The 22,660-nt window shown below is 46.0% G+C and overlaps 1 protein-coding gene across 1 annotated transcript in view; it reads left to right on the top strand.

The window, feature by feature from the left end:
• Positions 1 to 10,878: 10,878 nt before the first annotated feature.
• PARVB (parvin beta) overlaps positions 10,879 to 22,660 on the top strand; it is a 57,029-nt gene continuing 45,247 nt past the window's right edge. The window contains exon 1 of the mRNA XM_058191114.1: positions 10,879 to 11,396. Within this exon, the coding sequence (XP_058047097.1) occupies positions 11,285 to 11,396 (112 nt within the window). The 5' untranslated portion in view covers positions 10,879 to 11,284. The remainder of the gene's footprint in view (positions 11,397 to 22,660) is intronic.

Raw genomic sequence — 22,660 nt, 5'->3', positions numbered from 1 at the left:
TTCCTGACATACCTGGCATCGGCCAACCCTGTCACTGATTTCCCTGTCCATTAGGGGCCACCAGACATAGCTCCTGGCTAGCCCTTCATCCTTACAATTCCTGGGTGACCCTCATGCAGTAGTTCCAGGACTTTTTCTCAGCTTCTCTGGAACTACCACCCTATCCCCCAGAGCAGGCACCCCTTGCACAGACAATTCCCTCTTTCTTTACAAACTCTCTAAACGGTCGCCCATGAGCGGGCCATCCCTTGAACCCAACCGATTACAGTTCTTAAAACAACGTCCCGGTAGGAGGCCGAGCCACTTCCTGCGATGTGACTGGGCCAGAGTCCCAAGAGTCAATTAGTAGAACGGGGTGCCGGAGTAGGGTCCTCGATTTCCCGGGCAATGGGCATCTGCTCAATCGTCCGCATGCCCCAGCTCTTTCCAGGTCGATGCTGCAGTTTGTAGAGTAGGCGGCCAGAAAAATAGTCCATCTGGTCAGCCGGGTGATAGTGCCACTGGCGTTGGGCGGTCGCCAGCCAGTAATCCCAATAGCGGTCTGTGGTCAGTGATAATTTCAAAGTCTCTCCCAAAAGCGTATTCGTGAAATTTTTCACCCCTGACACTATTGAGAGCCTCCTATCTAGCTGGCTGTAATTCCTCTCAGCCGGGACATCGTTCGTGAATAGAACGCTATAGGGGCTTCAGTGCCGTTTGGGAGTCTGTGGCTAAGTACAGCTCCTACTCCATAGGGGACGCATCACAAACCAATACTAACGGCAGTCTGTTGTTGTATTGTATTAACAGGCTATCGCTTGATAGCAAACTTTTACTGCCTCAAATGCCCTATTCTCTGACTTCCCCACGACCAAGCAGTGTTTTTCCAAGCAATTTATGCAGCGGTTCAGCAACGGTTGCCTTGTCTTTTAAAAACACGGCGTAAAGTTTACCAGACCCAGGAAAGCCTGGAGTTCTGTCTTGTTTTTGGGTGCTGGGGCTCTCTTTATCGCCTTGACTTTGCTCTCAGTGGGGTGAATCCCTTTTTTGTCTATTCTATAGCCCAAAAATTCAACAGATTCGACCCCTATCTGACACTTGCTTGCTTTGACTTTTAATCCTGCCGACCTAAAAATGGCCAAAACTTTCCTTAATCGCTTCCCCAGTTCTCTTAAATCTTCCCCTGATACCAACACATCATCGAAATAGGGTACGACTCCCGGTAACCCTTGTAGGAGCCGCTCCATCAAATTTTGGAATAGCCCCGGGGCCACACTCACCCCGAACTGTAACCGGGTGCACTTAAAGGCACCCCGGTGCGTTACAATGGTCTGGGCTTCAGCTGTGCTAGCATCTACGGGTAGCTGTTGGTACGCTTGTGCCAAGTCTAATTTGGCGAAAACTTGTCCGTGCCCTAGTGAGTGCAATAAGTGTTGCACTACTGGAACTGGGTAGGCGCTCTTTTGCAATGCTTTGTTCAAGGTAGCCTTGTAATCAGCGCAAATTCTTATGGACCCGTCTGGTTTTATAGGGGTGACGATTGGCGTCTCCCATTTGGCATGGTCAACTGGCACTAGTATCCCCTGGCTGACTAATTTATCTAACTCTTTGTCGATTTTAGGTTTGAGTGCAAAAGGAACCCTCCTTGCCTTTAACCTAATGGGAGCTATTTGGGGGTCTAAATTGAAGGAGATAGGGGTCCCCTTGTACTTGCCTAAACGGTCCTCGAATCGTCTGCGAATTCCTCCATTAGGGCGTTTTGCAGGTTGCATCCGCTCGGTGGACGCCAGTCACCTCCATTCCCAACGCCCGGAACCAGTCTAGCCCCAGCAAGCTTGGCAAGGTTCCCTCGACTAACGTGATGGGCAGGGTCTTTTCGTATGTCCCGTACTTGACCTCGACGGTCGTTGTCCCTCGAACAGGGATGCGGTTGCCCTGGTAATCCTGCACCCGGAGCCGTTGTTTCTGTAGCTTGCGCTTTGCGATGTCGGCAAGGCTTTCACAAAAGTGTCCCAGGACATGATTGTGATAGCTGATCCTGTGTCTACTTCCAGTCGGCACGGTACGCCTTCAATTGTCGGGTTTGTGAAGATCTTTTCTTCGATGCGGGTAGCTGCGTGGTCTATGGTAACAGTCATTCGGTTTGACTTGCTCTTTCTTTCCTGGCCAATCGCGGGTCGCCTCGCCGATCTCGCGCTCTGATTGGCTGGTTTGAAATTCGGCGGGAATGTGGGGTTTGCATCTCTGACTCAGAGCCGCTCTGATTGGCGATTTGAATTTTCGGGGAAGGTTGGGGTGCTCGGCAGACTTGAGCCAGGTGCCCTTCCTTTCACACCGCCGGCAAATGGCGTCCCTGAACTTACATCTTTGGCGCTGATGTCGCCCGCAACTTCCGCATTCCTCCGGGTCTTCCTTGTCGATTTTCCGTGTAGTGGACTTCTTCCTCCTCTTCGCTGGTTGACTCACGATAGGTTTCTTCGTGGTGGACTGTGCTCGGCTTTGCGCCCGCCATCGGCGTGAGTCGCTTTGTAAGGTGTCTGCTGCATGGTTGGACATCTCATGGGCTCTGGCTTCGTCCAGGCGTTTGCCAATGTCAGGTTGCTCTTGGCTAGCAACCGCCTCCTCAAACGGATGTCTCTGACCCCCGTATAAGTTGTTCCAGCAGCTCTTCGTCCAGATCGCGGTACTGCAATGCTTGGAGGCTTGTCTCAGGGCTGCCATGTAGTCGCTGATAGACTCGCCTTCTTGTTGCCTCGCTCCCCAAACTCGTGCCGTCGAGCGTATTTGGGCGGGGCTGGTGCGTAGTGATTCTTCAGGTGGGTCTGAAGGGTCTGCCACGATACGGAGTGTAGCGGTGTTGGCTCCGCTAGGGCTTCTGCGACGGCGATGACTGCGGACCCACAGTGGCTTATGAAGTAAGCCCGTATGCGGGTGTCGGAGACTCCTGTAGCTCGTTGCCTCCAGGAAACTTTCGAAACGGGTCATATATATTCCCCATGTCTCCTGGGCAGGGTCAAACGGAGTGGGTGGCGTGTAGCCGGTCATCGCTGCATTCGCCATCACCTTGCTGGGTTTGATTCTCGTAGTGAGTTCAGCTCTGTTCTGGTGCTCTGCCTCAATATCCCACCCTCGTCGCCAATGTTATGTTTGGGTATTGACGAGGCAGGAGACCAGGTTAGTGACAACAGCTCTTTAATATAGTGTGACCCAGCAAAACTCTGGAGAAAAACCTCTCCTTATATACACTTCAGCCAGAGGCTGCATCCAATCAGAAGCGAGATACTTCCCGCCTAAAACTCCCGCCAAAACTTACAGTAATACATTACAGTTACTGTTAACCTTTTCTCTGGCCTTCAGAACAAGGCTTTGACGCCATCATCCCAGTCATGGTCACTGAAATCTCAGCTTCCGGGGGAGGGGGGGAACCTGAAGACTGTCTGGCTGTTGTGTCTCGTCTGATCTCCCCACAGCCGGGGTCTTCTTATCTGCTTCCGAACACGGAGGAATGTCCTAGTATGCCTCCCGGCCCCAGCCCTGGCTCCATGCCCAGACAGGCTGAAGAGGAGGAAATACCTCCAACCCCCAGTTCTGGCTCCATGCCCAGGCAAACGGAGCAACTAGACCCCTCCCCCTCCTCCACAGCATGTGAGCCTGAGGGAGGTCAATTGCCAACAGCTGCAGACTGGAGTGACCCTCGCGTCAGAAGACTGGATAGGCGGAGGCAACAGAAGGAAGGGAGGGGCAGGCCTGGATAAGTGCTGAGTCATGGAGCCACACCCCATGGCCTATATAAAGGACCTGCTTTCTGGCATTCTCTGAGTCAGGCAAAGTCTAAACATATCTTGCTGAAGTCACTTTCTGGTCTCCTGCCTGCCCTGAGGACTTTGCTAGGACTTTGGCAGAGCTGCAGAGGCATGCCTGATTCGGATTTCCCTGACCCGGCCGTCAGCGGAGGAGTGGGACACGACACTGGCAATGAGTCACTCAACAGGGTAAAAGGGCTTCCTCTCTGAAAACAGAGTGAAAGCAAAGAGACCAACCAGCTGCTGCTACTTCTTGGTGAGTTTGCTAAGGAGAAGATGCAGCAGCGAGCAGTTTCAAGGGCTGGGTTGGTCTTCCTTTTTGAATAAATGCACGTGAGGGGGAGGGACACAACTGTGCGCACAGCATTAAAAAAAAGCTTTCTTTGAGATTGTTTTTTTTTTTAAAATAAACCTAAATCAAAAGGTAGCACCTTTTCCATCATACGCAGGAGTGTCAAACTCACATCGTCATGGCGTCACGTGACGTATCAAGACTTCCCCCCCCCACCCTTTGCTAAACCGTGTGGCCAGCATGTAACGCAACTGGCCCGTGGGTTGGGAGTTTGACAGCCTCTAACGCATTTTAAAATTATGATAATTTTATTAAAATTATGAGAATTTTATTAAAATTATGAGAATTTTAAATTATATTTAAAATTAGAATATTAAAAATAATTTAATATTAGGGACAGGGTGGCTCGGGTTAGGACGTTGAGCTTGTCGATCGAAAGGTCGGCAGCTCAACGGTTCGAATCCCTAGTGCTGCCGTGTAAAGGGGTGAGCTCCCGTTACTTGTCCCAGCTTCTGCCAACCTAGCAGTTTCGAAAGCACGTAAAAATGCAAGTAGAAAAAATAGGGACCACCTTTGGTGAGAAGGTAACAGCGTTCTGTGCGCCTTTGGCGTTGAGTCATGCCGGCCACATGGCCACGGAGACGTCTTCGGACAGCGCTGGTTCTTCGGCTTTGAAACGGAGATGAGCACCGCCCCCTAGAGTCGGCAACGACTAGCACGTATGTACGAGGGGAATCTTTACTTTTACCTTAACACATTTTATGACTTAAAAGATTGAGAACAAAAAAATGTCATTACCAGGCAAAGTTTGTCACATTGCCAAATCATACATAGCATGATTTTGTCAGCCCTATGAGGCAGACCAGATGAGGGATGTGACTCACAGAATGACTAGAACTAAACTTTATTGAGATCGGGTTCAGGTAGCAAAATCTAGCAAGTCTGTGTTTTTTCTTCCCTCCCCAGGAAACGGAGTGGGGGTGGGGGCTTGAGTAATACTTCCTGGATTTCACACATCCTTCTTCTGCTCTTGTTTTTGTCCTAAATGGCTTCCGGACAGTTTCTTTCAGGTCATTTCCAAGGATTTCTTTGGATTTTCTGAGCTTTACCAAAAAGGATCTCGGGGCAGATGCCAAACAAGATGGAGTGTAATTTAGTTCCAGCAAGATAGTTGGTATCTCCTTTATGTTGAATAATACCTCTTAACATTAAGTGGATTTCCAAAAGTATGACTATTTTTAAAGACAAGTCGTCGTCCATACCCAATAAACGGGTCTGGTGGGTGAATTTGGGTTTTAGGTTACATCAAGAAAAATTACTTCCACAATGGTATATAGGTTAGGGAGATTGGCTCTCAATAATTTTAAAAATTGCAGTTGATAATAAAATGGAGCTTTTTGATTACCAGAATTACATTCTGTTAACACGAGACCACCTAAGCCAGCGGTCTGCAAACTTGGCTCTTTTAAGACTTGAAGTCTTAAAAGACTTCAAGTCTTTTAAGAAAAGAAAAAAACACCACCAAAACAACAACAACAACAACAACAACACAAGTCTTAAAAGAGCCAAGTTTGCAGACCCCTGTCCTAAGCAGTTACCAGTTTCTCATTCTTTATAATATTTAAATGACAAATGGCTGGCTTAGTGCCAGTTTTCTCTAAGAATGTCTTCTTTCTATGAATCCTTTTTCTTCTAAGCAAGTCTTCTAAGAACAGGAAGTTTTTGGGTTGTTCTGGAATTTTGGAATCCTTTGCAAAGTTCAGGTGACTCCTGAGACAACCCCCACCCCCAATTCTGCTTTTGAACAGTTCTTTGTGAAAATGACGGATTTGATTTATTCCCTTAGCAAATGAGGATGATGGCTTTTAATAAGCTTCAGTAGCTTTTCACTAACAGAACAAACATGTTTAATATTTGTTAATGTGTAATTTCCTTATTACTTTCAGCTACCTAGAGTTGTATCAGCAAAATAAAGAAGTGAAAAATGCTGGTAAAATGCTAACTTATAGCAAAGACGGACCGAGTTTTGGGGGGGTGGAATTCCTGTCTGTAACCCTGAATTCCAGCAGCAGTTTTTAAGTTTGTTAAGTTGACTCAAGTCTGTTTTATTCATTTTTACTCTGCTCATGAACAGGAAAATCAGGATCTACACAGTTGTTCTGTCTCCTTCCCCACTTCAGACCCACGAGCTGGCCTTCAGCCAGTGGATTCACGGCTCTTATCAGTCCTGGCAGAGAAATCGCAGCTTCCTGCCAAAGTTCAAACAAATGACTCACGTAGCAAGACTTTCAGCTCTTTTTGAAACAGATCAGCTAAACTTTGCTTCCCGTGGAGTGAGAGCACTCCCAAAGCTCCTTATATATCCTGTGGGGTGGGGCTCCTGCCCCACCCTTCCTTTTGATGACGCCGCCTCTAATCTTCTGAAGCGCGTGTCAAGCCAAGCTTGATTATTACTTTCAGTTGGGTCTGAAGGCGTAGCCTGGGGAAGGGAGGAATCGGGGGATGATGGCCTCATTACGTCCACCGACTGGTCTGGTTCTGGCTCCTGGAGCCGAGCCAAAGGAATCGGTGCTCCTGAGGTAAGCCTTACCGGCCCTTCCCCCTCACTTTCTGAGTCACTTTCAGGCATGGGGCCAGGTTCGGGGGCTGGAGTCACAACAACAGTGTACACAGCTGATCCAGTCATGAAAAGCCTGGATGCAATCTTCCTGCGATTGGTTCTTTTGGGCTATTTCTTTATTGGAAGTAGAGATTGTGATCTTCTGACAGCTGCTGCTTTTATCGTAATGTAAACTTAACATTCATGTGAAAAAGAAAACACTCCGTCTTTGAATTCTATGGGTTTTTTACGTTATCAAGACATAGTAAAAATCATTTGGTCCTTCACAGTTCTTATAAGTAAGTAAATACAACTTCAGATGGACAACAACAAATTGACATATATGTAAAATAAATCTCAACATTTATTTTACAAAAAGAAAGCCAAAATGGAGAAATCACATATGAAAAACTAAGTACACCTTATGATTTAATAGCTTGCAGAATTACTTTTAGAAATAATAAATTTTAAGTACCCTACTTTTCCAAGTATAAGACGCACTCCCCCCGCCCCAGAAGAGGGTGGAAATGTTGGTGCATCTTATACACCAAATACAGCCATTTTTGGCCTCTCGAAACCCCGCCCTGCGTGTCCTCTTTTTGCCAAAAACACTCCTGTTCTTCACGAAAATGGGATGCATAGAGGGTTTGGGAGGCCTGCAGAGTGCTCCTGGGGGCTGGGGAGGGCAAAAACACCCCCGTTTTTGTAAAAAACGCCTGGTTTTGGCTTTCCAAACCCCCCACGCATCTTGTTTTTGCCCTCCCCAGCCCCTGGGAGCACCCTGCAGGCCCCCCCAAACCCTCTGTGTGCCCCGTTTTCACGAACAATGGGCCTGTTTTTTGCCTCCCAAAACTCCCATGTGTCGTGTTTTTGCCCTCCCCAGCCCCCAGGGCCCGTTTTTCACAAAAACGGGATGTGGAGAGGGTTTGGGAGGCTTGCAGAGTGCTCCTAGGAGCCGGGAAGGGCAAAATATTTTTCCCCCCCTTGTTTTCCTCTTTAAAATCTTTTGGACATCTTATAGTCCAAAAAATATGGTAATTATTTTCTGTATGACTTATATCAGTGTCTCACATCATTGTGGAGGAATTTTAGCTCATCCTTCTTTATAACATTGCTTCAGATTCATTGAGATTCGTGGGTATTTCTTCATGCCCACTTCTTGAGGTCCTACCACAGCATTTTAATCCGGTTGAGGTCTGCAACACCTTGTTTCTTTTCCTTTTTCAGCCATTCTGTTGTTGATTTCCTGATATGCTTGGGATCATTGTTCCGCTGCGTGACCCAATGTCAGCCATGCTCTAACTGTCGGACAGATGGCCTTACATCTGACTCTAGAATACTTTGATATACAGAGGAGTTCATGGCTGACTCAATTACTGCAAGGTGCTCAGCTCCTTTGGCTGCAAAACAAGCCCAAATCATCACCCATTCACCACCACGCTTGACATTTGGTATGAGATGTTTTTGCTGATGTGCCATTCTTGTACATTACAGAGCCTGCTGTTTCCACATGCCTCCCACCGACCGGTACACTCTCACAGAGAGGGTCTTCTCAGGGTGACCAGAGAGGGTCTTCTCAGGGTGCCGTCCGCCAAGCAGTGTCGGCTGGCGGCCCCCAGGGGAAGGTCCTTCTCTGTGGGAGCACCTACCCTCTGGAACGAACTTCCCCCCGGTTTACGCCAATTGCCTGACCTTCGGACCTTTCGCCGGGAACTGAAAACTTATTTATTTACTCAAGCGGGACTGGCCTGATTTTTAAACTCTAAATTTTAAATCTTAAATTTTTAATTGTAATTTTATTGGGTATTTTATATGGTCTATTAGACGGTTTTAATTTCGGCCTTTTATTGAATAAGCTTTTTAATTGTTATTTTAGTATGTATATTAATTGTTTTAAATGAAGGCTGTACACCGCCCTGAGTCCTTCGGGAGAAGGGCGGTATAAAAGTTTAATTAAAGAAATAAAATAAATAAATAAATAAATTACGGCCAAACATCTCCACTTTGGTCTTGTCTGAACCATATTGTTCAGTCTTTTGCTAATTGTACTGCCATAAACTTTACCATTTAACATACTAATTGCCGCCTGGAAAGACTGAGATTTAACTTCGGAATTTTGCAATTTAACTTGAGCATCGGGGGTGAATTTGCTGGGCTGTCCATTCCTGTAAAGAATGGCAACTGTCTTGAGTATTTTCCACTTGTGAATAATTTTCCTCACTGTAGAATGATGGATTTTTAGATTATTTGGAAATGGCCAGGGGTGGGCTTCAAAATTTTTAGCAAGAAGTTCTCTCCCCGGTTCCTGGGTGGGTGTGGCCATGGTGGGCGTGGCCTAGTAGGCCTCCTGAACCACGAGGGGCCGAGTGTTTTTATCCTCCCCGGGCTCTAGAGGTTTTCCTCGAGCCTCCGGGAGGGCAAAAACGGCCTCCCCACACTCTGGAGGCCGGAAACGGGCCCGTTTCCGCCCTTCCCAAAATCCAAGCAGGCCCTTTTTTTGCCCTCCCCAAGCCTCTGCACATGCCCTGCACTTACCTGCATCCAAAACAGGCCATGTGGGGACTCTGGGGAGGGGAGGGGAAGGGAAGGGTAGGCGGGGCCGGCCAGGAGTGGGATTTGGGGGTTCTCCGAACTGCACAGAATCAGAGCTAGAGGTTCTCCCGAACCCCTGCGAACCCCCAGCAGCCCACCCTTGGAAATGGCCTTATAATACCCTTCCCAGATTGATGGGCAACAACAACTGCTTCTCCAAAATCACTGCTGATGTCTTTCCTCTTTGGCATGGTGTTAACACGCACCTCAATGCTGGAGACCAGCAAACTCCTAAAACTTCAGATTTTAGAGAGGTCGTCCACACTTGCCGAGGATCAGTTGATCAAGGACATTTGATTAGCAGCACCTGGCTGCCACTTAAGCCTCTCCATGCCTAGGGAAGCAGTAAGGATGTAGTTTTTCCACATACGGCTTCTTTATTTTGGCTTTTGTTTTGTAAAATAAATGACACGGAGTCGTCCGAAGTTGTATTTACCTACTTTTAAAGAACTGTGAAAGTTGATTTTTACGATGCCCTGATAGGTAAAACATGAGGGTGTATTTATTCAAATGACAACTTAAAAAAAAGAAAAAAAAGTCTGGCCATCTCTTTTCCTTCTAAAAGTGTTTGATGAAAAGACACATCTGATTTTACAATAATGGAAATCAAATGCCCTATGCGGTAATCTGTTTTTGGCCTGAGTGGTTTCCCATTGCTGCCTTCTTTGTTCTTCCTAAACTTAGCCTACAGGCTGGAGATTGAGGGGAGAGTCGTTGGTGCTCTCTGAGTTTGTTTTCTTGCAGATCTTTCATTACCCAAACTAGGTAACATCATCAGTCTTAGTATGGAATGTGCTTTGCTCTCAATTTATAATTCTAGTGGTTTGCATTGTCAGCGTTGATGGGAGTTTCCTTGGTGGTTCTTTGGCTGGGACCAAGACCACTCCCACCAACACTGACAGGGCAAGCCACTAGAATATAAATTGAGAGCAAAGCCCATTCCTTACTAACACTGATGATGTTATCTAGTTTGGGTAATGAAACGTCTGCAAGAAAACAACCCAGCTCAGAGAGCACAGTCTTCCTCCTCCTCCATTCCACAAATCCCACTCCCTTCTAGCACTGATGATGCTACCTGGTTGGGTCATGAAACGTCCTGCCAGAAAGCAACCAAGCTCAAGAGACCACAGTCCTCCTCCTCCATTCCACAAATCCCACTCCCTTCAACCACTGATGATGCTACCTGGTTGGGTCATGAAACGTCCTGCCAGAAAGCAACCAAGCTCAAGAGACCACAGTCCTCCTTCTCCATTCCACAAATCCCACTCCCTTCAACCACTGATGATGCTACCTGGTTGGGTCATGAAACGTCCTGCCAGAAAGCAACCAAGCTCAAGACAGCACCAAGAAGACTCCCTCATTTCAGCCCCGAGCTACAAATATTCTCTTTCTTGGATCCGGGAGATTTCCTAGTGGTCCCCTGATCAAGCCTCTCAACCCCAGACTTGGCTTAGCCACGAGGCCCCAGCAACTTCCTCTCCCTTCCCTTCCCTTCCCTACCCCGCCCCCAATCCTGTTGCAACTCGGAGTAGTTTCCCTCCAGCTTCGAGAGCTAGAAAGACGCCAAGAAGCCGGGGGGTAGGTGGGGGGGAAAACCTTTGTCAAGGCTTCGGGGGGGGGGGGCAGGCTGGAAGGGAAGCAGCGGGGCGGAGCAGCCCCTTCATAAAAAAAAAAAAGAGGGACACCTCGGTTAGCAGCTGCAAGAGCCGGGCGCGGACGGCCGATCTGTGCGCCATTGCCGGCGGGGGTCTCCGTCCAGCCCACCCACCCTCCGAGCTCCTCCCGCGGCTCTTATTAACCGCCCGCGGACTTCCTCGCCGTAGCAGGGCGCTGTGCAGGGAGCCGGGCAGCGCGATCCCGCGGCGGCTTTCCTGCGTTTAGCCTCGCCTGCCTGTGGACGGCGGCCAGGAAGGGGGAGTAGTGGGGGGTGGTGGTCTCCGAGCCCGGCGGCCGCGCGTTGCAAGCCTCTCTCGCCCCCTCCGCTGGTTCATGTAGCCCGGCGGCCGAGCCTCCGCCGCGATGTCCTCCCCGGTGCGCTCGCCCACCCTGCGGCCCCATCGGATGAGGAAGGACGAGTCTTTCCTGGGGAAACTCGGAGGGACGCTGGGCAGGAAAAAGAAAGCCAAGGAAGGTGAGTCGGAGCCGGGAGAGGCTTCTGGCTGTCCCCACCCCACCCCTCCGGCCCCGTCCGGCCCCGTTTCCCCCGCGTGCTTCGAACGAGAACCGTCACTGGTGCGAAAGGTAGCAGAACCGGGCAGCTTAGGAGCCACGCCAGCCACGTTGCCCGGGTGGGCAGGAGCTCTACCTGGAGAGACCTGGTGGTGGAATTAATCCTTTCCCCAAATTTGGAGAAATTTGGATTTGGATAAAGGGCGTCACCCCTGACTCCCCCCCCAAATTGTTAAAAGGATGCGAATAGAATAGAACAGAACAGAATAGAATAGATTTTTTTATTGGCCAAGTGTGGACACACAAGGAATTTGTCTTGGGTGCATTAGGCTCTCAGTGTACATAGAAGAAAAGATACCTTCATCAAGGTACAACACTTACAGGAAAAGGATGCAGAAGATCCGCCCTCTGCAAGAAGTATAAATCCTTCCGTTTCCCCATCATTCAGTCAGAGCTGAAGAAGCTCCTTGGATGAGAAGAGAAAGGTATTAAAAAAAGAGAGAGAGAGCAGAAAGTCTAGTTGTCTCTTGGGGAAAAAAACAAACAAACTTTTGGGACCCGCAATAATTCCTGCAAACTGCAACCCCTTGCCCAGAGGTGGGTTTTAGCAGGTTCTGACCAGTTCTGGAGAACTGGTAGCGGAAAATTTGAGTAGTTCGGAGAACCGGTAGTAAAAATTCTGGCTGGTCCAGCCCTCATCAGTTCCAGCTGATTGGGAGGAAATGGAGATTTTGCAGTAACCTTCCCCTGGAGTGGGGAGGGAATGGAGATTTTACAGTATCCTTCCCCTGCCACGCCCACCAAGCCATGCCACACTCACCAAGCCACACCCACAGAACCTGTAGTAAGAAAATTTGAAACCCACCACTACCCTTGCCAGGTGTAACATATCTCTCTCTCTCTGGATTGGGCATGTTGTGTGAAGACAGCCAGAGCCTGCGTTGTGTAAGAAATCCAGGAGTGCATCTACAGGTAGTTCTTGGCTTACGACAGTTCATTTAGTGACTGCTCGAAGTCACAACAGTACTGAAAAAAGTGACTTCTGGCCGTTTTTCACAATTGATGACTTTGGCAGCATCCCCCACGGTCCCATGATCAAAATTCAGATGACTGGCAACTGGTTCATACTTATGACCGTTGCTGTGTCCCAGGGTCATGTGATCGTCTTTTCTGACCTTCTGACAAGCAGAGTCAATGGGGAAACGAGATTCAATTTAACAACCGTTGTTACTAACTTATCAACTGCAGCGATTCACTTAATGACTGTGGCAAGGGAGGGTGTAAAGTGGGGCAAAACTCACTTCACAAATGTCTCACTTAACAACAGAAACGTTGGGCTCCGTTGTGGTCGTAAGTCGAGGACTACCTATACCCACAGGTGAATTCCATCAAGGAAATAGAAGTGAATAGGACTGAAGCCTTAAAAGTATCCTGTTTGATCTCTCCTTCTCTGCAATTCCAGTTGCTTGGGGAATTCTGGGAATTGAAGTCCATGCGTCTTAAAGTTACCTGGGTTGAGAAAACATTGTTCTAAATTTTACAGTAAATTAAAATACAGGCTCCAAAATCCTAATTTTGGATGTGACACAATTCCAGGGATAAGACCGTATCCAGTAATGGTTTCCATTTAAAATGAAATTCTGCATTGGATTTGCTTTATAAGGACACCATTATTCGAGGCCTCCAGACGTTCACTCTGCAATTCTTCCCAAGCCCCTTCTACTTCCCTCAGGGTGAAGATTTCCCACTCAACCCCTCTCACAGGAGCAAGAAGGAGCTGGCAACCCTTATGGTTTCTTGGAGTTGCAGCCGCTGCTCCTGGGGTGTCGTTTTGCCACCTCAATGGTGCTGGAGTGTAGCAGGTTTGGCTGATGGGTGGTTGGTGCTGACAGTGCTAAAAATGTTACAGTTCCAGAGCCAGACACAATTAGTCTAAAAGGTTAGATGTTGGCTATACAGATAATGAAACTGAGCTGACTTTGCTAAAATGCACCGTGAAGGGCAAATAGTTGATCCCAGCTACAGTGTTTAAATGCTTATTGTCCAGGAAAAAAAAAACAGGTGGCAGAAGGTCAGATGTACTTTTACGAAGTGGCTTTATGGGAAGTTAAGATAGCAATAGCAATAGCACTTAGATTTATAGACCGCTTTACAGCCTCTTGCCCCTAACAAGTTGGTTACTCATCTTACTGTGGATGCCGGCACCCCGGTACAGTCATCTGCAACCGCAGCTGACTGTTGGGGGCGAGTTATTGGCCCCAATGGAAAGGGTGCGCAACTTGGGTGTCCTCCTGGATGGACGGCTGTCGTTTGAAGACCATCTGGCGGCCATCTCCAGGAGGGCTTTTTACCAAGTACACTTGGTCCGCCAGTTGCGCCCCTTCCTTGACCGGGATGCCTTATGCATAGTCACTCACGCTCTTGTCATTTCTCGTTTGGTTTATTGCAATGTTCTCTACATGGGGCTGCCCTTGAAGTGTACCCGGAGGCTTCAGCTAGTTCAGAATGCAGCTGCGCGGGTAATAGAGGGAGCCATACGTTGCTCCCATGTAACACCAATCCTGCGCAGCCTGCACTGGCTTCCTGTGGTCTTTCGGGTGCGCTTTAAAATTTTGGTTACCACCTTTAAAGTGCTCCATGGCTTAGGTCCCGGGTACTTACGGGACCGCCTGCTGTTACCTTATGCCTCCCACCGACCCGTACGCTCACACAGAGAGGGTCTACTCAGGGTGCCGTCCGCCAAATAATGTCGGCTGGCGGCCCCCAGGGGTAGGGCCTTCTCTGTTGGAGCTCCTACTCTTTGGAACGAACTTCCCCCTGGTTTACGCCAATTGCCTGATCTTTGGACCTTTCGCCGTGAGCTGAAAACACATTTATTTATTCAAGCGGGACTGGCTTAAAAGTTTTATTAAATTTTATTGGGGCTATGTATGAATTTTAGGGTTTTAAAATTGACTGTTTTAAATTTCGGCCATTTATATAATTATGCTTGGTTTTAAGTTTTTTGTTTTAATGTGTATATTGTATGGTTTTATTACTTGGCTGTACACCGCCCTGAGTCCTTCGGGAGAAGGGTGGTATAAACATCTAAATAAAACTAAAACTAAAAAACTAAAACCCACCTCGGAAGGATGGAAGCCTGAGTCAACCTTGAGCCTGGTGAGATTTGAACTGCCGAACTGCAGGCAGCCGGCAGCCAGCAGAAATAGCCTGTAGTACTGTACTCTAACCACTGTGCCACCGTGGCTCATATGCTTAGCATTTTTGTATTCACTGGGATGTGACTGATCTCAAAAAGCTAAGCAGGGCTGGACCAGAATATTATTGGAGGAGGGATCACTAGGAGATGTAATGGGGAAGTTCCGAGCATCCTGGAGGAAGTCAGGGGCCAACGAATTCCACAACATTGTCATGTCTTTGAGGCAGGACATATGTGGGTTGAACTTCACTTTTACAACAGATTGACATTTCTACCAGAAATTTCAGGGATAGAAAAACCTGGGTTGATAAATGAACTATCTTCTTTTCTTTTCAGTACAGGTAGTGCTCGACCTATAACCACTTGTTTAGTGACCAATTAAAGTTAGAGTGGCTCTGAAAAAATGACTTACGACCATTTTTCACTCTTACCACCGTTGCAGCATCCTCATGGTCGCATGATCAAAATTTGGATGCAGGTCTTTTCTGACCTGCTGAAAGCAAATTCAAACGAGGAAGCCAGATTCACTTAACAGCCAGGTTACTAACTTAACACTGCAGTGATTCACTTAGCAATTGTGGCAAGAAAGGCCATAAAATGGGACAAGACATACTTAACAACTGTCTTGCGTGGCCATGGAATTTTTGGGATCAATTGTGGTTGTAAGTCAAGGACAATCTGTACTACTTTCACCTGGATTTCTTTTTCTAAATTGATCAGCATCAGAATAGAGCTGGAAGGGACGTTGGCGGTCTTCTCGTCCAGCCCCCTGCTCAAGCAGGAGACCCTATACCGTTTCAGAGAAGTGACTCTCCAGTTTTTTCCTAAAAACCTCCAGTGATGAAGCACCCACGATGTCTGAAGGCAAGCTGTTCCATTGCTTAATTGTTCTCACTGTCAGGAACCTTCTCCTTATGTTGTTGGTTTGAGATGTGGGCTTGGCAATTTGGTTGCAAACGTTTCGTCCCCATTCAAGGAGACATCGTTTGTGTGCTTGACACAATCCAAAGTCTCCTCGACTGAGGACGAAACGTTTGTAACCAAATCGCCAAGCTCGGAGCTCAAAACCAACAACATAACTACCAACCAAAGCTGCTAATATTCAAAGACGGTTCAGTTTCTCCTTAATTCCAGGTTGCTTCTCTCCATGATTAGTTTCCATCCATTGTTTCTTGTCCTGCCCTCTGTTGCTTTGGAAAATAAGTTGACCCCCTCTCAACTTACGGCAGCCATTCAAATACTGGAATACTGCTATGGTGTCCCTCCCTAGTCCTTCTTTTCTCTAGACTAAAAGGTAAAGGTTCCCCTCATACATATGTGCCAGCCGTTTCCGACTCTAGGGGGTGGTGCTCATCTCCATTTCAAAGCTGAAGAGCCAGCGCTGTTGGAAGACGTCTCCATGGTCATTTGGCTGGCATTGCTCAACGCCAAAGGCGCGCGGAACACTGTTACCTTCCCACCAAAAGTGGTCCCTATTTTCCTACTTGCATTTTTTACGTGCTTTCGAACTGTAGGTTGGCAGAAGCTGGGCCCAATAATGGGAGCTCATCCCGTTACGCAGCACTAGGGATTCAAAACGCTGAACTGCCGACCTTTCGATCCACAAGCTCAACGTCTTACCCACTGAGCCACCACACCCCTTCTCTAGACCTCACTCTTCTCTCACCTCATCCCTTCTCTAGACACACCCAATTCCTGCCATTGTTCTTCATATGTTTTCGTCTCCAGGCCTTTAATCAGTTAAAGATTGATTTTTTAAAAAAAAGTAATTAACTGGTCAAGGATATGTCAGGATTGCCTAGGTGGGTTACAATATATGTTTAGTGGCTCTGGAAAGGTTCTGCCTGTTTCCATACTGGATACAGACTTGGTTGCTGTGTAGACTTCTGCAGAATGCCCCAGAAATAGTTTTAAAGAGCTTCAGGAAGTATGACGGGGATTTTTATCTCCTTGCCTTTAGCTTCTATAACGAGTATAAGGGTAGTGTTTCTTGTGTATCTTTCAGGAAATCCAGTGGTCATTTCCTTTAGCTGATGCTGTTTTGATGGTTAAACTGATCAGGACATGCCTGGCTTTTAGGTTATTGCATGAATCGTGAAAGGAAACAGAGCAGCTTTTGTGTGTATGTTGCTGAAATCCAATCGTTCAGACTTCATTTCAGAGATGTTCAAATGCCATCTAAATTTAATGGTGAGTAAAAAAAAAAAAAAAGCAGAGACGTCACCCTGCCAACAAAAGTGCGTATAATCAAGGCTATGGTTTTCCCAGTTGCAATGTATGGCTGTGAAAGTTGGACCATAAGGAAGGCTGAGCGCCAAAGAATGGAGGCCTTTGAACTCTGGTGCTGGAGAAGACTCCTGCGAGTCCCTTGGACTGCAGAGGCGATCCAACCGGTCAGTCCTAGAGGAGATCAACCCTGACTGCTCTTTAGAAGGCCAGATCCTGAAGATGAAATTGAAATACTTTTGACCACCTAATGAGAACGAAGGACTGGAGAAGAGCCTAATTCTGGGAAAGACTGAGGGCAAAAGAAGAAGGGGACGACAGAGAACGAGGTGGCTGGATGGAGTCACTGAAGCAGTAGGCGTGAGCTTAAATGGACTCCAGAGGATGGTAGAGGACAGGAAGTCCTGGAGGAACACTGTCCATGGCGTTGCGATGGGTTGGACATGACTTCGCAACTAACAACAACAACGAAAGACCAGAAACTAGTCATTGGTCTGGCAACATCCTTGGTTCAAAGAGGGAAAAAGTCACCTGGAGTTGCATGGATGTGTGTGTGTGTGCGTGCATGCACAATGCTTATGTGTATGTAGGATCAGTTACACATTCACAGGGGAATCTGACTTTCCCCAGGATTGCTCTGCTATTCTCATTTTAAAAGGGCCAAGTGAAAAATGCTTAGTTCCAGACAGTCTCTCCAGAAGGAAGTCCCATTCAGTATTTCCGATACCCGGGATGATTTAGCTCTTAACTCGACGGAAACCCCCCCCCACCAGAAATTAGTCATATAGGTCCTGCAATGTCCTGGAATCAAAGAGGGGAAAAGTCACTTGAAGTGTGTACAGTATGTGTGTGTGTGCGCGAATGCGCAATGCTTATATGTATGTAGGATCAGTTTCACGCAGGGGTGGGAGTCAGCCGGTTCGGACCAGTTCTGGAAAACTGGATGCTAATTTTACATTTGGTTGGCTGAACGGTAGTTGAAAGGACTGGGTGGCCCCGCCCACCCCTCCCCTCCCAGGCGTCTCCACGTGGCCCGATTTGGATGCCAGGTAAGTGCAGCACCCACACGGAGGCTCTGGGAGGGTGAAAAACAGGCCTCCCAGAAGTTCCGGAAGTCTGGAAACTGGTCTGTTTCTGCTATCCAGCGCCTGGAGGAGGCCATTTTTTGCCCTCCTGGAAGCTTAAGGAAAGCTGCCAGAGCCTGGGAAGGTCGAAATGCTCCCCCGCCATGGTGCAGGAGGCCGAGAAGGCCACGCCCCCATGGCCACGCCCACCCAGCAACGGGGGCAGAGAACCGGTTGCTCAAATTTTTCAATCCCACCCCTGATTTCACATCCATATCCACAGAGGAAACTTACCGTAACAACTTTCCCCAGGGCTGCTCTGCTATTCTCATTTTAAAAGGGCCAAGTGAAAAATGTTTAGTTCCAGACAGACGTATCCAGTAAGAAATCCCACTCAGTATTCCCAATACTCAGGTTGATTTCTCATCGTTTCCATCACCATTCTCTTTCCACTTATGACTGTATGACTGTAACTTTTTGTTGCTATCATTAAGGGTTAAATTGTACCCTATGACCCTCATTTGTGTTGTAAATGTTGTATTTTGATGAAGGTATTTTTTTCTTTCTTTTTCTTTTCTTTTATGTATACTGAGAGCATATGCACCAAAACAAATTCCTGCACTTGGCCAATAAATTCAATTCAATTCAATTCAATTCAATTCAATTCTATTCTATTCTATTCTATTCTATTCTATTTAACTCGTTAACTCGACGGACATCAGGAAAAGTAATTGCAGTCTCTTTGCCTGCAACGTTTCCCTTCATCTTCCCCGCCCCAAAGAGCAAAAAGTGTGATGTGGCACCTTCTTTTCTCCAGTTGTGAAATTAACTGTACCCGAAGATAGACTTTAATCTGAAACGCTTCCTCCAAATGCAGATAAGCCTCTTATTGGCAAATCCAAATGTAAAAGGAGGGATATCTGATCTGGATTCCCTCTCTGATGGTTGGTGCCATGTGCTTTTCTTACCCATGGTAACATCAGGGGGTGATGGTGTTGGAAGAAATATCCATCTGGTTCAATTCCAAGCCAGGAGAAAGACACTGGAAACATGGAGGCTGATTGGAAAGAAGGTTTAATGATGAACAGAACCACATGTGACTCTGGACAGCTGACCCCATGGAGTTGAGGGGGGGGGTTATAACTTCTCTTGGACTTTGCAGTTGAGCTTCCTGTGCCTGTGCAAGAACATGTATTCTAGAGAAAGAGAGAGATACAGAGAGAGAGAGAGAGAGAGAAAGAAAGAAAGAAAGAAAGAAAGAAAGAAAGAAAGAAAGAAAGAAAGAAAGAAAGAAAGAAAGAAAGAAAGAAGAAGTATTGTTTTGTAGATAGGCTGACCCAGTCTTTTGTCTTGTCAATAACCAAAATATCTGCTGGGGGCAGGGAGCTGGGGCTGAGTTTCTGTCTTAAGATTTCTATTTCTCTTTTAGGGAAAATATTCTGCCTTTTTAATATTTCCTAAAATATTTCATTCTTCTAGGAGAGCGGAGGGTGCTACCTTTCTACAGTATAAACTAGATTTGATTAAATTTTGCCGCCTTATAATCCCTTTGCTCACTGTATTTATTTTTTTTTGCATGTTGCTTAATTTTGTATAACCCCAAAGCAGCTGTGAGTGAACGCATGCGTGTGTGTAAAAATTAATAATGAAATTTATTTTATTTATTTTATAATTTAATTTCTATACCGCCCTTCTCCCGAAGGACTCAGGGCGGTTTACAGCCATATTAAAACACATAAAATACACAGTATAAATCACAAATTTATAATGAATCTAAAACGAAATATTTCACAGGCCTAATTCACTAAAACGGTCTTAGACCGATATAAAACCCTTAAAATTTAAAATTATAAATAAATTAATAAATTAATTAAATTAATTAAAACACTTAGGCTAGTCCCACCCGATTAAATAATGTCTTCAGTTCCGGCTGAACTGAATAATAATAATATTATTATAATAATAACTGAATAAATAATGCTGAACAAAAAGTTCTGAACATGCCATTTGTCCAGAATGGTACAGGGCAGGGCCGTCAAACTCCCGGCCCGTGGGCAGGATGCGTCATGCACTGGCCACGCCCACATCCAGTTAGTGAAGGGGGGAAAAGTCCCGATACGTCACGTGGCGACGCTGTGCTGATGTGAGTTTGATACCCCTGGTTTAGGGTCTCCTGCTTGAGTAGTGAATTGGACTAGAAGACTTCCCAGATCCCTTCCAAATTTATTATTCTACATTCTATGTACAAATTTCTTCACTGTGTTTCTCTCTTCAAGTAGGAAAATGCTTAGAATCCCAGAGACGGGCAAGTGGTAAATTTGGATTATTTATTTTTATTTTTATTTTTTTATTTGCATTTATATCCCGCCCTTCTCCGAAGACTCAGGGCGGCTTACATTGTGTTAAGCAATAATCTTCATCCATTTGTATATTATATACAAAGTCAACTTATTGCCCCCAACAATCTGGGTCCTCATTTTACCTACCTTATAAAGGATGGAAGGCTGAGTCAACCTTGGGCCTGGTGGGACTTGAACCTGCAGTAATTGCAAGCAGCTGTGTTAATAACAGACTGTTTTAGCAATCTGAGCCACCAGAGGCCCTAGATAACCCAAGGTTATTCCTGATATTTTACAGATTATTAAGGCTGCATCTAGTTCAAAAAAGATTTTAGAAGAAGTGATGGACCTGGGCAGATTTCTACAAGTGGTTTCCATTTGAAAAAGCAACCAAACAGCAGTCCAGAACGTGTGTTCTATTTCTTCGAGTTGTGGACCTTGTAGGAAGAGAGTTGTGTTGTGGGGAAAAAACAATCAGGTCTGGTAGCACCATTTCCAGCTAACATATTTTATGAGAAGACAAGACACTTTTATGAGATCACGAAAAGCCTCTTCTTAAATGTATTACAGTAAATACAGTAAAAGTGTTATCAGATTCCTTATGATCTGTTTCTTTCAAGTGGGCCTCTTATGCCCAGAAGTATAAGGAAGAGCTTTCGGCACGCCACAAAAAGTTCAGGAAGGTGTTACGTTTGGCCAATTCTCCAAGTCTGAATGAAACAACTTCATATTAGAATTTTCAGCCTTTTCCCAAAAGAACAGTTTTTCAGGAATTGCTCAGCATTTGCCCTGTCTTACCACTTACTCATCTCATTGGACAGATTAAGTTTTTTTTAGGGTTCTCTGGATCAGAGGTCTCCAACCTTGGTCACTTTAAGACTTGTGGACTTCAACTCCCAGAGTTCTCTTAAAGTGACCAAGGTTGGAGACCCCTGCTCTGGATGATTGGATGATTGAATTAAATTGGATGATTGAATTAACTCTGGATGATTGAATTAAAATACTGAGAAAAGAACTAGCAAGTTCCTTTGTCTTTTTTTTAAGTAGGCGCAAAATTCCGCTTCGGCAGAAAGATTGTTTGGCCTGTTCCAGACAGACTGTTTATCGAAAGCATTATTTGCAGGGTGAGCATCAGATAGGAAACTTCATTTTTGCCCTTTTATCCTTTCCTTTTCCTGAAAGAGGGATAAGATACAAATAGAATATACAAATAGAATGAGACTATTGCCCTATACATTGTAAGCCGCCCTGAGTCTTCGGAGAAGGGCGGGGTATAAATGTAAACAAAAAAAAAAAAAGAAAAAGAAAAAATCCTTGTTGAATTTGCAGACAATAGATCTGTGTCACCTTTGGTTTATGGGGCCTCTCAAAAGCACCAGTTGCTTTTTTTTTTTTATGAAAAAAGAATTGGAAAAGATTATGAACCAAGCAGGATCAAAGACATATGACATCAATAAATGGCTAACATAGAAATAGTAAAATCCGTTTTCGCCATCCCGGAGGCTCAAGGAAAGCCTCCAGAGCCCGGGGAGGGCAAAACACACACCGTGGTGCAGGAGGCTGACTAGGCCACGCCCACCATGGCCATCCCCACCCAGTAACTGGGCAGAGAACCCCTTGCTAAAATTTTTGAAGCCCACCCCCTGCTCAGATCACTTCTGTTGTATTGTCCCAAAAGCTCCATGAAGGAGGACTTCATGAACTCCAGAGTGTTGAGTTTAGATTAAACAAGCTTTACATTAAAAAAACAACAACCACCCTTTATTTAAATCAATATAGATGTTTTTTCTTAAGCATTCCTCAAGTTATTAGCACCAGGAGTTGGCATAATTCTATTGGACATCGTGAATTCCTGCTTCCCGACACATCAGGAATTTTAAACCAATATTTTTCTACAGGTGAAACCTTTAATAATAATAACAATCTGGTCACTGTGCAGCAGGCTTGGGCCTCAGGAAAGCATTCCAAAGAACAATAAGCGGAAGCGTTTTGATCCTGTGTAATGTTTCAAAGATATAGCAAAAATATGGGGGTTAGCAAAAATGTTAAAGAACATTTTGGAATGTTTTTATTGATTGAGATATTGTTGAGACTTTGGAAAGAGTTACACAGAAGATGATTAAAGGCCTGGAGACTAAAACATGAAGAATGGTTGCAAAATTTGAGTTTTAGAAAAGAAGGACTAGGGATATTTTTCCACTATTTGAGGGGCTGCCACAAAGAAGAGAGGGGTCAACTTATTTTCCAAAGCACCAGAGGGCAGGACAAGAAACAACGGATGGAAACTAATCAAGGAGAGAAGCAACCTGGAATTGAGGAGAAACTTCCTAACAGTGAGAATAATTAACCCAGTGGAACAGCTTGTCTTCAGAAGTTGTGGGTGATTCAGCACTGAAGG

This window comes from Ahaetulla prasina, chromosome 7 (genome assembly GCF_028640845.1).
Source record: "Ahaetulla prasina isolate Xishuangbanna chromosome 7, ASM2864084v1, whole genome shotgun sequence".
NCBI lineage: Eukaryota > Metazoa > Chordata > Lepidosauria > Squamata > Colubridae > Ahaetulla > Ahaetulla prasina.
This window is presented reverse-complemented; position numbering and strand designations above follow the sequence as displayed.